The sequence below is a fragment of the Engystomops pustulosus genome, chromosome 7 (assembly GCF_040894005.1).
Source record: "Engystomops pustulosus chromosome 7, aEngPut4.maternal, whole genome shotgun sequence".
In the NCBI taxonomy this organism is placed as follows: domain Eukaryota; kingdom Metazoa; phylum Chordata; class Amphibia; order Anura; family Leptodactylidae; genus Engystomops; species Engystomops pustulosus.
In genome coordinates, this window is record NC_092417.1 from 123995150 (window position 1) to 124010420 (window position 15271).

The window sequence follows — 15271 nt, forward strand, 5'->3', positions numbered from 1 at the left end:
TATTTTTAAACTGACTTCAATAAATCTTTGACCTTTTTACCGTTATCTTCGCTCATTCCTTTTTCTTATTGGTACTGCTTTATTCCTGAGCATTTGCTGTAATCTTTGTGTCCTTTTGCATTGCATTGTGCAAGTTGACTTACATGTGCACGGTCCATTGGCACTTATAGGTTGTATGTCCTTTTTATACACTGGTGCCCAAAACTGTAAACAATATTCCATGGCCTGACCAGGGATTTGTATAAGGGCAAAACTATGTCTTTATCATGAGAATCTATTCCTCTCTTGATACATCCCATAATTGAATTTGCTTTAGCAGCAGCCGCCTGGCTCTGGTCACTAAAATTAAGTTTACCATTCACCAATACCTGTTTAGAATATAAGTATACTTTTTGTTTCCATGGCCAAGTGCATAACTTTACATTTATCTACATTAAACCTCATCAACCATTTCTCTGCCCATCCCTCAAGCTTCCACAAATCCCTCTGTAATGCTAAACTATCGACCTCAGCATTTATTACTTTACACAGCTTAGTATCATGTGCAGATATTGAAACTTGACTGTGTAAACCCACTACAAGGTAATTACTAAAAATATTGAAAAGAAGTGGCCACAATACTGACCCTTGTGGCACTCCACTGGTAACGTCAACCCAATCTGAGAATGTGCCATTAATGATGACCCTATGTTTTCTATCACTAAGCCAATTACTTACCCAAATACACAGATTTTCCCCTAGTCCCAGTAATCTCATTTTATATACCAACCTTTGAGGCGACACGGTGTCAAATGCCTTTGAAAAGTCCAGATATACAACATCCACAGCATCCCCCAGATCCAGTCTTGAACTTACTTCCTCGTAGAAACCAATCAGATTAGTCTGACAGGACCGATCTCTCATAAACCCATGCTGACGCTTGGTTATAAGGTTATGTACAGTGAGATACTCCAGGATAGGATCTCTAACAAACCCCTCAAATATTTTCCCCACCACAGAAGTTAGACTCACAGGTCTGTAGTTTACAGGATCGCTTTTTGATGCTTTTTTGTATATTGGTAAGACATTTGCTATGCGCCAGTCCTGTGGAACATAATCAGTCTTCCAGGAATCTTAAAATATTAAACATAATGGTACATAGTTCATGCAGAACCCGGGGGTGTATACCATCCGGTGATTTATCTATCGTAGTGGTTGTGAGGCGGCACCATACCTCTTCCTGGGTTAAACTGTTGACATTCCAAATAGAATTTACATTGTTCCTCATTGTGTCTTCCACCAGGGGATTTTCCTGGGTAAAGACCGTTGAGAAGACCACATTCAGTAGATTGGCCCTTTCCTCATCTCCTTCCACCATGACCCCCATGTTATTCCTAAAAGGGCCCACAATCTCTGTTTTTAGTTTCTTATCATTTATATACTTGAAAAATAATTTGGTATTATTTTTGAAAGTAGTGCATGGTCTCTATTCCTGGAGAACCAGTAGACTTTCCCGTGGATCCTATAGAAGACCCAGCGCAATGCGTTCCAAGAGTAATTAATTGTTTAAAATATATACATAAAAGACTTAAAACGAATAAGACGAGTTTCGGACCCGGACCGGGTCCTTCATCACAACTGATTAAGGACCCGGTCCGGGTCCGAAACGCGTCTTGTTCGTTTTAAGTCTTTTATATGTATATATTTTAAAACATTAAATTACTCTTGGAACGCATTGCACTGGGTCTTCTATAGGATCCACGGGAAAGTCCACTGGTTCTCCAGGAATTGAGACTGTTCACTTCTTGGATCCCATTCGGTATTTGTATCGAGACTACCTCCCGGAGGCTGCATCTCGTTCCACCACATATGTGATTACATGTGTTGTGCCATCAGCACAACATTAGAAGGTAAGTTCACATATTGTGTATACACCACCTCACCCCCTTGAGATAACCCGCACATCGAGCGCCCCCGGCTTTCTGCTATTTTCATTCTTTACATCTTGGGATTATTTTTGCTCTCCCTGGCAATATTTCTCTCAGTCTCTATTTTTGCGGCCTTTATCTGCTTTTTACAGGATTTATTTTTCTCTCTATAATCCTGTAATGCTCAAGGCTACCTTCACATTAGTCTTGTAAGGAAAGCAATACGCGAGAAAGATAGTTAGCCATATTGGCTCTTTCTTGTTCCTCTTATGCTTTTTCCCCATATGGTATGTGTTTCTCACAGGACTTTTTTAGAATATATGAGAAAAAGTCCCTTTTTGGGGGGGGGGCTTTTGTCTTTGAGAGCATTGTCCCAGTCTATACCTATAAGGTTTTCCCTTAGTTGCTGAAATTTGCCCTCATGAACTTTAGACTGTTGGTTGCCCCTCCACTAACGCTCATAGTAAAGAGTAATACAAAATCAATGATATTAGGATCACTATTACCCAGGTTTCCCCCAACCTGTAATTTTGATACCCTATCAGGTCTGTTGGTTAGGATCAGGTCAAGCAGTGCCCCTCTCTTGTTAGCTCCAGGACTAGTTGGGACAGGTAATTGTCTTTTGTTGTCAACAAAAACCTGCTACCTTAGAAGGACCTGCAGGTTTCTGCCCCCAGTCAATATCTGGGTAATTGAAGTCCCCTATGATAAATACTTCACCATCAATTTGACTTATCAGCATTTCCTCTGCTGCCTCCATTATATTTGAAGCCTTATAACAAACCCCTAGCAATATTTTATTATTCTTTTTCCCTCCTCTTATCTCAACCCATAGAGACTTCACATTAGCATTTGAGGCACTGATGTCATCTCGCAGGACAGGCTTGAGGCAAGAATTCACATATAAACAAACCCCTCCCCCTTTTTTATTTATACGATCCTTTCTAAAAAGACTATAACCATCTATAGTAACAGCCCAGTCATAGCTACTGTCCAGCCATATCTCGCTGATACCCACTATATCATATTTGCGCTCAAACATTAAGAGTTCCAGTTCATCCATTTTGTTTGTGAGGCTTCTGGCATTTGTGTACATATATTTTATATGGTTTTCCCTATCCCTATTCCTTTTGTTCTTATTTCCCAATCTCATTCCAGCCCCCCTTCCTCCCCCATGTACTATGACTCCTCGCAGCTCTCTATCTACACTGTCTATTTGCCCTGCACAAGTATAGTTGCCCTCCCCCCAGGTCTCTAGTTTAAACAATCCTCCAACCTTCTAGCCATTTTTTGCCCCAAAACAGCTGCACCCTCCCCATTGAGGCGCAGCCCATCCCTACTGTAGAGCCTGTAGCCGCCAGATAAGTCAGCCCAGTTCTTCATGAACCCAAAGCCCTCCTTCCTACATTAACTTTTGAGCCACTTATTTACCTCCCTGATCTCCCGCTGCCTTTCTGGTGTGGCACGTGGTACATGTAGTATTTCGGAGAAAACTACCTTTGAGGTCCCTGAGCTTATGGCCTAAATCCCTGAAATCATTTTAAGGACCTTTCATCTACCTCTTACTTTGTCATTAGTGCCAATGTGGACCATGACCGCTGGTTCCTCACCAGCCCGTCCCAGTAATCTGTCAACCCGATCCGTAACATGCCGAACCCGAGCAACTGACAAACAACACACTGTTCGGTCTTTGTGACAGATTGCCTTGTCTGTTCCCCTGATAATCGAATCTCCTTCTACCAGTGCCTGTCTGACCTTGGCTGTGCTCCCATCAGGGGCGGACTGGGAATTTAAAGTGGCCCTGGAAAAACATGCAAAATTGGCCCCATTCTGTGGGCAGGGTCAAAACAAGTAGGCGTGATCATGTGATGTGGGTGAAGCTACTAAACTCCACACACACTGTTGATAGATGGTCTGAATCAATTTGTACAGCACAGAGAAAGACACACATTGCCTCCCTTATACAGGAATAATGCTTCTTTTTTAAAAGAACACAACTTAATACTGCCTTATATACAGGGTCGGACTGGGATGCCTAGGGCCCACCAGTGAAATTCATTATGGGGGCCCACCTACTGCTACATGGAAATATTACATGGCTGTATAGCAAAGTGCCATTTTCTTTTAATTTAGCAATGCAAACATGGCATTTGGTAGAGAAATGTTAAGGGGGTTGTCCGAGGGGTTAAAGACCTGTCTACTTTCTTCCAAAAAAATCCTGGTATTATAAGCAAGATTTATTTTTAAACATCTGAACTGGACTACCTGCACAAACCATGGTCAGGTGTGGTGTTGTTTTTGGAAGAAGGAAGCAATGTTTCTGAAGTACCAGGCGCCATTCTGTTTCATATGGAGGGGGGAGGGGTCACCCCTCTGACATAACGCCGTTTGAATGTAGCGCAAGATTACTGGCGGTACAAGTAGTTTAACAGAGATGAAATTACCCCCGTAAATAAAGCTTTGACATCAGGTCAACATCTGCAAAGAGTTTGTATGTTCCCTCTGTGTTTGCGTGGATTTCCTCCAGGTCCTCCGGTTTCCTCCCACACTCCAATAACATTATGGTAGGTTGATTAGATTGTGAGCCCCATGGGGACAGGAACTGATCTAGCAAGCTACTTATAGCCCTTGCCGAATCTGTAGGTGATATATAAAAAAGAAGGATTATTATTATTTATTATTAAATGTATATAGGGTGCTCCATTAACTTTTAAAGGGGTCTTCCACTTTCAGCAAGTAAGTGCTATGGTTTTTGTAAGGAAAAGTTATCCAATTTTCCAATATACTTTCTGTATCAATTCCTCATGGTTTTCTAAATCTCTGCTTGCCGTCATTCTATAGGAAGCTTCTAGGTTTACTTCCAGTGGATAAAAAACAGTTCCTGGTCATGTGATGGTCATGCAGGTGCATGGCCAATTATTATCGGCTCACGCACCTGTGTGTCCATAACACGACCATGGACAAATCTCTATCTTCTGGAAGTAAACAGAGAAGCTTTCATTGCAGGACAGTAAGTAGAGATCTAGAAAATTGTGAGGAATTGATACAGAAAGTTTATTGGAAAATTGTATAACTTTTCCTTACACAAACAATACAATTTATTTACCGCGAGTGGACAGCCCCTTTAACCCCTTATCACCGACACTAGTTTTCAGCTCAATGATCAGACTTGATTTTTCAAATCTGACATGTCTCACGATAATTGGTTATAACTTCGGAACGCTTTAACATATCCGGGTGATTTTGAGAATGTTTTCTCGTGACACATTGTACTTCATGTTAGTTATAAAATTTAAGTGATAAGTTTTGCGTTTCGTTCTGATAAAATGTGAAAATTTGGCAAAAGTTTGTAAAAAATTCTTCATTTTCCAAGTTTCAAATGTTCTGGTTTCTAGACAAGATGTAAAACTACCCAAAAGTCTATAAGTCTATTAACCCTTTAAGTGTTTCACATGGGTTAAAACAATATGGACCCGTGATTTAGAAACTATAGATTTTTTTGGGAAAATACATTCATTTAGGCCAAAACTGACAGTTTCAGAATAAATTAAATGATGAAACGCTCTGCAACGCATCATGCCCAATTCCTCCCGAGTTTACTGATACCCCATATGTGGTGGTAAACTGCTGTATGGGCACACGGCCGGCCATAGAATGAATGGAGGCGCCATTCACAGCAGATTTGTATTGTCACATTGTACGACCTATACATTTTTATTTTTTTTGGTAATGGAAACATATGAGGGCTTATTTTTGAGATACAATGTATAGATAATTCATTTTGGGAGTCAAAAGCTTATTTATGAGATTTTATTAACTATTTCAAGGGGGACACAAACAAAATCATCAATTTTTATTTTGGATTGTTAGCATTTTTTTCCCCCGCTCACCGTAACGTAAAAATAATATTTTATCTTTATTCTCTGGTTCACTACGATTGCGGTGATACCTCATTTATATCGTTTTACTTATTTTCGCTCAATTTTCCTGAGCAAAACCAACATTGGAAAAAATCGCATTGTTTTCACTATTGACAACTTTTTAGGGACATAACTTCTGTATTTTTCTGTTGTCAGATCTGGTTGAGGGCTTATTTTTTGCGAAAACAGTTCTTTTCAATCGTATCATATTAGGGAACGTAACTTTTTTTGATCACTTTTTAAAACATTTTTTGTGATGGTGTTTGATGAAAAATTGTATATTATGGGAAGTTTTTCGAATTTTTTTTTACGTCGTTCACTGAGCGCCTTCAATATTGATTTAGATTTATTGTACAGATTAATACGGACGTGGTGATACCAAATATGTACGTGTTTTTGTGTTTTATATACTTTATTTGCATTTTATGTGTTACTGGGGAGATTTTGGGACTTTTATTTTATTTATTTAATTATATTATAAAATGATTTTAAAAAATGTTTTTTACTTTTTACATTTTCTACTTCTTGGCTTGAATAAGCGATCATCCGATCGCTTGTTCAAGCCTTTACACTGCAATACACTTGTATTGAAGTGTATAGTGTAAGTAACTGAGCATGCCGCGCATGCTCAGTTACTTACAGCCGGGTCCTGCCAGGAAGGCAGAACCCGGCGGGGAGAGAAGCCTGCATCCTCGGGTCACTGGTCGGGACCCGGGGCAGCGGCAGGAGGGATCGTATCCCCCGGTAAGCACACCGGGGGGGTCAGATCCACGTGGGACACACTTGCACGCCGCGGTCATGCTTGACCGCGGCGTGTAAGGGGTTAAACACCCAGGATCGGAGTTTTCCCAATCCCCGGTGTTAGTGCTGGGTCTGGGCTGTAAGATCACAGCCCGACACCAGCACCAGCGAGACCCGGTGTCCTGAAATCTTCTTGACCACCGTAAAAAGCCGATACGGCGGTCATTAAGGGGTTAAGTTGCTGTTAAATTGACAATTGCAGAAGTCTGTTGGAATGTAAAGGCTATGGTTGGGACTAGGTGACATCATAATAATAATTCCTTTATTTACATAGCGCCTACAGATTACGCAGCGCTGCACAGAACTTGTCACATCAGTCCCTATCCCCAATGGGGCTCACAATCTAATCACCTACCAGTATGTTTTGGAGTCTGGGAGCAAAACGGAGGACCCGGAGGAAACCCACGCAAACACAGAGAGAACATACAAAATCTTTGCAGATGTTGACCTGGATGAGACTTGAACCCAGGTCTACAAGGCTGTAATACTAACCACTGAGCCACCGTGCCGTCCATAATCATGTAATGGCAACATTGGTCACTCTGCAAAAATGGATTACACACAGATCACACAGAGACTACATATGGCTCAGAAACTGACTACACTCAGAAAACTGATGCAGCCAGAATAATAGACCCAGGCCTATGTGTTATCTATTGACTTTGCCCTAGAAAGAACATTTTGGAGCTTGCACAGGTATTTATAAAGTGTCTGCTCCAGTTTTGTGCTGCGGCTGTTCTGCGTTTTACACCTAACGGGGCGAGTTACTGCTTAGTTAACGGGGCGAGTTACTGCTTAGTCAAGAGTTTAATTTATTGCTGCCACTTGACAGAATTGTGTCGCATGCTGTATGCTAAAGGAGCAGCAAAAAATGGATGGTGGCCACTTCCTGAGCAGTGCAGGGGGCATTAGATTACTGAAGACCGTGCGCCAGTATATGTCGCACATTGCCTCACTTCTGATAAATCTAGGCCATAGACGTGCAGTTAGCATACGTTAGCTGCATTTATGTCAGTATATCCTATTCTGTGTCATATACTGGGAAGCATTAAAAAAAATCAGATGTGATAGAACACAGTCTATTGGTCGGTGCGATCATGGCGATAAAACATGGCGATTTAAAAAAGGGTTTGTTTTTAATTTTTCTGAAAGGAAATCATTAGAAAGTTGTGTTGTTTATACTTCGGTGAGGTAAGATGTCATTTATGGGGCATGCTGATTATATAATATGCATTTTGGAGAATCTCTGGAAAATCTTTGGTGGAGGGAGGAAACATGGGGCAAAGGGGGTGATCGATAAACCAGTAAACTTATTATAACCATTTGAGGGCGAAATATGATATCATCCCGGTCACAGTCAAACAGTACCCCGACTGATTCTACCAGCCAGTAGAAGATACATCAAAACCTATAGATAAAGTTATAATTATTAGCATAAACATAGAACAGAAAAAATTAGGTTATTCAGTAGTGCATTGTAATCAAAAATACATAATATGTATTGTTATAAAAAAAGGGGGAGCGGAGAGAAAAAGAATATTTAAAAAGAAGTGAAATACACAATTATCATTATCTATCACCTTAAGATGCAAAACTCAGAATAAGTACTAAATTCCTTTATGAAAAAAGTGACATGCACAACTGTTACTATTTGGTACAGTCGGGTGCAATGCTCAAAATATGATGCATAGGTACTGAGGTTCTCATTTTATATTATGTAAATACAGGATATTCACAGTGCAGCGCGTAAACATAAAGTTTACAAAACAAGAAGAAAGAAGGTCTCACCATATCCCTATTGGATAAAAACCTAAACCAAGAGTATCTCCAAAAGATATAAACGTGTTCCCCCCTGCCTTCTGACTCCACAAAGGTCTTTTTGAAGAAACTCACTGGCTTATTGGATTCAGCTCTATATCATGGAATTATTTCCAAAAAGGAGCACCATTTCTTTTCTGTAAAGGACCCGGTTATTCCTACCTTCTACATGTTGCGTAAGGTCCACAAGTCCCTGAGCAACCCACCAGGGATCCCCATTGTGTCAGGGTTTGGTGGACTGGTGGAAAAACCATGCATGTATATTGATTTTTTTTCTGCAGCCCCTGGTTTTGGACCTTCCCTCATATATCCGGGATTCTGCAGGGACAGACTTTCACAAACCAAGCACCTCCGAATTCCAAGTATGGCATGGATCGTCACTCTTGATGTTGAAGCCCTTTACAAGAATATAGCACATTGTGATGGTCTAGCAGCTGTAGCATACCAACTGGACCGAAAATCAACTGGAGACAGACGCCATGACTCATTCCTCTTGGACCTATTCGAGTACGTACTAAAACATAATTATTTTGTGTTTGATGGTGTCTTTTATAGACAGGTATCTGGAACGGCCATGGTTGCACGTTGTGCGCCCTCCTATGCCAACCTATTTTTAGGTTGGTGGGAGGACGCACACGTGTACCCTAGGGAGGATTTTCGCCAACATGTAGTTAGTTGGTACCGTTTTATTGACGATGTGCTTCTGATATGGGATGGAATGAAATCAAAATCCATGGAAAATCATTTTAACGTCCCATTTTTCACAGATGTCTGCAGATTTCCTTGATCTCAAAGTGTCAGTATCGGATAACCTGCTAGTAACCAACTTACTTCGCAAGGAGACAACTACAAATAGCTTACTACACTTTGATAGCTTCCACCCCGGACATTTGAAGACTGGAATCCTGGTGGGCCAGTTCATCTGCCTGAGGAGTAACTGCAACCGGGATACGGAATATGCCGACGAATTGACTAAACGATTCAGGATGAGAGGGTATGCGAAAAGATCTTTATCAAGGGCGTACACTCGAGCTTGGTGGTCCAAGAGAGAGGAGCTGTTCCAACCAGGAGGACGGAAACCAGAACCGAAACCAGGTATTGTCACCACATTTAATAACCAGTGGCATGATTTACATCATATTTTGCAGAAACATTGGAATATACTGGCAGAACAAAAACTTCAACGGGTGATAGACACAAAACCAACTTTGATTGCAAGGAGAGCACAGAACCTCGAGGACAGACTTTCACAAAGTCACTTTAAACAACCAACGGTTCCAACTGGCACGGGCATGAGACTAAAAGGATCTTTCCCCTGTGGTGACTTATGTCTGGTCCTTCATGCAGGTTTCCAACAATCATCTGTGCCCGGCCTCGACAAGGTTCCTTTACGCCACTATATTAACTGTAGATCTACCAATGTCATCTATGCACTCATCTGCCCTTGCCAAAAGTTCTACGTGGGTCAAACAACCCAACAACTTCGGAAGAGAATCCAACAGCACTTGTCTACAATCAACAATGCGGAATCTAGCTTCTCACAGGGGAAGACCCTGTCGACTGTTGCAATGCATTTTCGAACATATCATTCAGGTAGGACACAAGGATTCAAGATGGTGGCCCTGGACATGATTCGTCCCTCCATCCGGGGTGGTAACCTGGTACCTGAACTTCTACGCAGAGAAGCTAGATGGATTTTCAGATTGGGTAGTCTGGCCCCTTGGGGCATTAATGAAGACCTTCTCTTTACAGGCTTTTATAAGCAGAAATAGAACATCAATTTCCTGATACATCTGCCAATAGAAGCCTGGTAAATATGCTATATTGGTTATGCATTACACTTAGTCTTTTCGGGTGTATAGTGCAGGTTCTTTCCTTCCCTAACAGACTTTTTGTATTTTTTATGTTGTTTGTCTTTTCACATCACAATTTTTCATATTATGGTTGATAAATACTCATAATTTTGGTGTTCACAATTTTTCTCACACCTTCTTGAGACCACCTGGTCTCTCTTAATTAGCACTTCAGTCTATTTTGACATCTCACGGGCTTGAGAATCACCTTTGAGCACTCTCGTCCTCTCTCTGTATACACGTTTATATCTTTTGGGGATATAGGAGATACTCTTGGTTTAGGTTTTTATCCAATATCTATATTTCTTTTTCATTTTCTCCCCTTGTTTTTGCATAACCCCGCGATTGTGTCTGATCCATTTCTGTTCTATTTCTCTTCTTCAGAGAAACAGAATCCCTTAATTTTTATCCCTTTTGGCTCAATACTTAGTTCAACAGACCTTGCACCTTGGACCTTCAGAATCGCCTACCTGTCTTTAACATCATCTTATTGGAATTTCATCGGAATTTGAACAACTCAAGATGCATGACCCGTCTCCTGTTCGTTTGCTCTGTTTCCTCTTACCATCTTCGACAGAATTGGTCTGATGCTTGTCTCCGTGGCCCCCGATCTAATTTGAAAGAATTACTGTTCTCTTGAAATTTTGAAATAGACTTCAAGTGGATCAATTATTGCACACTTGTACTACCATTACATGAAAGAAATGTTTTGACTTGACTGTACCAACCACCTCATCTACTATTGGTTATCTCGTGACAGGTGTGACAGCTATGGCATTATTGCAGTGGGGGTCCCCACAGGCGGTACTCGAATGAGTGTCCGCTCTGTATTTATAGGCAACCGTGATAAACATGTAACATTAACATATATACCAATATGCGCCATATCTTCTATTTGTGCTATTTAGCTATAGATATCGTATAAGTATACTTCGCCTATTTAGAACTCTACATGCGTGTGATGTAGTGAGAACTCCACATGCATGTTTTGGTCAGTGCAAATCTTGTATATATGTACCGCCTAGTGAATACTCTACCTGTATGTGCTGATCAGTGGGAATCCTTTTGATATGTGCTGGATAGGATATATTCTACCTGTATGTGCCGGTCAGTGAGAACTCTGCATATATGCGACGCATAGAGAGAACTCGATTTGTAGGTACCGCTTAGTGTAAAACCTGTAACTACGCGCCGAATAGTGAGTATTCTGTATCCATGCAACATATGGTGAGACCTTCTTTCTACTTGTTTTGTAAACTTTATGTTTACGCGCCGCACTGTGAATATCCTGTATTTACATAATATAAAATGAGAACCTCAGTACCTATGCATCATATATTGAGCATTGCACCCGACTGTACCAAATAGTAACAGTTGTGCATGTCACTTTTTTCATAAAGGAATTTAGTACTTATTCTGAGTTTTGCATCTTAAGGTGATACACAATTATCATTATCTATCTCACTTCTTTTTAAATATTCTTTTTCTCTCCGCTCCCCCTTTTTTTTATAACAATACATATTATGTATTTTTGATTACAATGCACTACTGAATAACCTAATCTAATTTTGTCTGCAATATGGGGATGGGTTTTTTCTGTTCTATGTTTATGCTAATAATTATGACTTTATCTATAGGTTTTGATGTATCTTCTACTGGCTGGTAGAATCAGTCGGGGTACTGTTTGACTGTGACCGGGATGATATCATATTTCGCCCTCAAATGGTTATAATAAGTTTACTGGTTTATCGATCACCATAGTAACGACGCATGCGCCCCACTGGCTCTGCACTTCCGGGCTCTCCAACACAAGGGTTTGTAACGTGCGACTGATTTTTTAAACGTGTGTCCAAATGTGAATCAGGCGCTTTTCTACATAGTGTTCCTTAAGCGTACGCAAAAAATTCACTTTTCGGCGATGTCTGTGTCGCGTGCGCATAAACCTTATTATGACACCCGACTAGAGATGAGCGAGCACTAAAATGCTCGGGTACTCGTTATTCGAGACAAACTTTTCCCGATGCTCGAGTGCTCGTTTCGAGTAACGAGCCCCATTGAAGTCAATGGGAGACTCGAGCATTTTTCAAGGGGACCAAGGCTCTGCACAGGGAAGCTTGGCCAAACACCTGGGAACCTCAGAAAAGGATGGAAACACCACGGAAATGGACAGGAAACAGCAGGGGCAGCATGCATGGATGCCTCTGAGGCTGCTTAAATGCACCATTATGCCAAAATTATGGGCAACAGCATGGCCATGACAGAGTGACCGAATGAGGCTAGATAGCATCTAAAACATCCAATAATTGACCCTGACACTATAGGGGACGGCATGCAGAGGCAGCGGCAGGCTAGAGAGTGTCATGGCAACATACCCTAAATGGACTCAGGCTTCAAACCAAAGGGTGGCAGAGAGGAACCAAAGGAGGTGAGCAAGAAGCGCTCAAATAATATCGGTACATGATAAAAGTTTGCCAGTATATTTTGTGGATTACACAGCAGGGTGGCGACAAAGTTAACATGGAAGCCATGAAAACAATCCAAAATTCTGCCTGACACAGCTCGTTTGATAAGGGGACCATGTATGGAGGCAGTGAACTAGTAGTAGATTAAAGGTGCTGCAGTTAAAACTATGTTAGTTGGATCTTGGCATGGAGCTGGCGCTCCGCTGCCAGGCGAGCTTTCGCCAATCCAAGCCCCTGTCTCTAGGCTACTCCCCAAACAGCACTTCTAAGAACCTTTTGTATAAGATCAAGTGTAGTAGCGTTCTTATAAGTTTGGGATATGGCGGGTGAGGGGAATGTAAACATCTGCGCAAGAAGCGCTGAAATAATATCCGTAAATGAAAAAAGTTTTCCAGTATATTTTGTGGCTTACACAGCACGGTGGCGACAAAGTTAACAAGTTTGATGTGGAATGCCCTGTAATAGCTCTTGGGCAGTGTGCCTTTTATCACCTAGGCTCAGCAGTTTGAGCACCGCCTGCTGTCGCTTAGCGACGGCACTGCTGCTGTGCCTAGAGCTACCGACTGATGGCGCCATGCCCACGGATGGTAATTCGGAGGAGGAGGAGGTGGAGGAGGGGTGGGAGGAGGAGGAGGCATAGTAGGCCTGAAACACCTGGACCGAGGTAGGCCCCGCAATCCTCTGCGTCGGCAGTATATGACCAGCCCCAGGGTCAGACTCGGTCCCAGCCTGCACCAAGTTAAGTGTAGTAGCGTTCTTATAAGTTTGGAATATGGCGGGTGAGGGGAATGTAAACAGATGCGCAAGAAGCGCTGAAATAATATCCGTAAATGGTAAAAGTTTGCCAGTATATTTTGAGGATTACACAGCAGGGTGGCGACAAAGTTAACAAGTTTGTTGTGGAAGCCATGAAAACAACCCAAAATTCTGCCTGACACAGCACGTTTGATAAGGCGGCCATGTATGGAGGCAGTGAACTAGTAGTAGATTAAAGGTGCTGCAGTTAAAACTATGTTAGTTGGTTCTTGGCATGGAGGTGGCGCTCCGCTGCCAGGCGAGCTTTCGCCAATCCAAGCCCCTGTCTCTAGGCTACTCCCCAAACAGCACTTCTAAGAACCTTTTGTATAAGATCAAGTGTAGTAGCGTTCTTATAAGTTTAGGATATGGCGGGTGAGGGGAATGTAAACAGATGCGCAAGAAGCGCTGAAATAATATCCGTAAATGGTAAAAGTTTGCCAGTGTATTTTGTGGATAACACAGCAGGGTGGCGACAAAGTTAACAACTTTGATGTGGAATCCATGAAAACAACCCAAATTTCTGCCTGACACACCTCGTTTGATAAAGGGACGATGTATGGAGGCAGCTATATGGACGACTTTTGGAGGTAGCAATGGAGACAACGTGTGGAGGCTGCTATGGAGACAATTCAATTTGGATAGTGCCTGTATGTGGCAGTCCAAAAAAGTTTTCAAACCAGAGGAGCAGGTAGGTGGCCCTCCATAAAAATGGAATAGATTGAGTGCCTGTATGTGGCAGTCCAAAAAAGTTTTCAAACCAGAGGAGCAGGTAGGTGGCCCTCCAGAAAAATGGAATAGATTGAGTGCCTGTATGTGGCAGTCCAAAAAAGTTTTCAAACCAGAGGAGCAGGTAGGTGGCCCTCCAGAAAAATGGAATAGATTGAGTGCCTGTATGTGGCACTCCCAAAAATTGTTTAAAACAGAGGACCGGGTCGGTGGCCCTCCATAAAAATTAAATGCATAAAGTACTATAGCTAGAGCCAGTGGGCCCTGTCAAAAAATAGCCAGTTTCCTCTGCTTTACTGTACAAAGAGGAGGAGAAGGAGGAAAATGAGAAGGAGGAAAATGAGGAGGAGGAGGAGTGGATAAATTATTCAGGTTGAGCTTCCTTCACCTGGTGGAGATTGGAAATTAGGAGAAATCCAGGCTTTATTCATCTTGATAAGCGTCAGCCTGTCAGCGCTGTCAGTCGACAGGCGTGTACGCTTATCGGTGATGATGCCACCAGCTGCACTGAAAACCCGCTCGGACAAGATGCTAGCGGCAGGGCAGGCAAGAACCTCCAAGGCGTACAGCGCCAGTTCGTGCCACATGTCCAGCTTTGAAACCCAGTAGTTGTAGGGAGCTGTGTGATCATTTAGGACGATGGTATGGTCAGCTACGTACTCCCTCACCATCTTTCTGTAAAGATCAGCCCTACTCTGCCGAGACTGGGGACAGGTGACAGTGTCTTGCTGGGGTGACAAAGCTGGCAAAAGCCTTGTAAAGCGTACCCTTGCCAGTGCTGGACAAGCTGCCTGCTCGCCTACTCTCCCTCGCTACTTGTCCCGCAGAACTACGCACTCTGCCGCTAGCGCTGTCAGAAGGGAAATACTGTTTCAGCTTGTGCACCAGGGCCTGCTGGTATTCATGCATTCTCACACTCCTTTCCTCTGCAGGGATGAGAGTGGAAAGATTTTGCTTGTACCGTGGGTCCAGGAGAGTGAACACCC

At 42.3% G+C, this 15271-nt stretch overlaps 1 protein-coding gene across 2 annotated transcripts in view; it reads right to left on the reverse strand.

Annotated features, from left to right (window-relative positions):
• NECAB2 (N-terminal EF-hand calcium binding protein 2) overlaps positions 1–15271 on the reverse strand; it is a 535939-nt gene that overhangs the window by 471066 nt on the left and 49602 nt on the right. The window contains exon 3 of one of the 2 annotated variants that reach the window (XM_072117738.1): positions 10770–10910. The exons of the other annotated variant lie outside the window; for it this stretch is intronic. Within the exon in view, the coding sequence (XP_071973839.1) occupies positions 10770–10785 (16 nt within the window). The 5' untranslated portion in view covers positions 10786–10910. The remainder of the gene's footprint in view (positions 1–10769; positions 10911–15271) is intronic. 2 annotated transcript variants of the gene reach the window in all.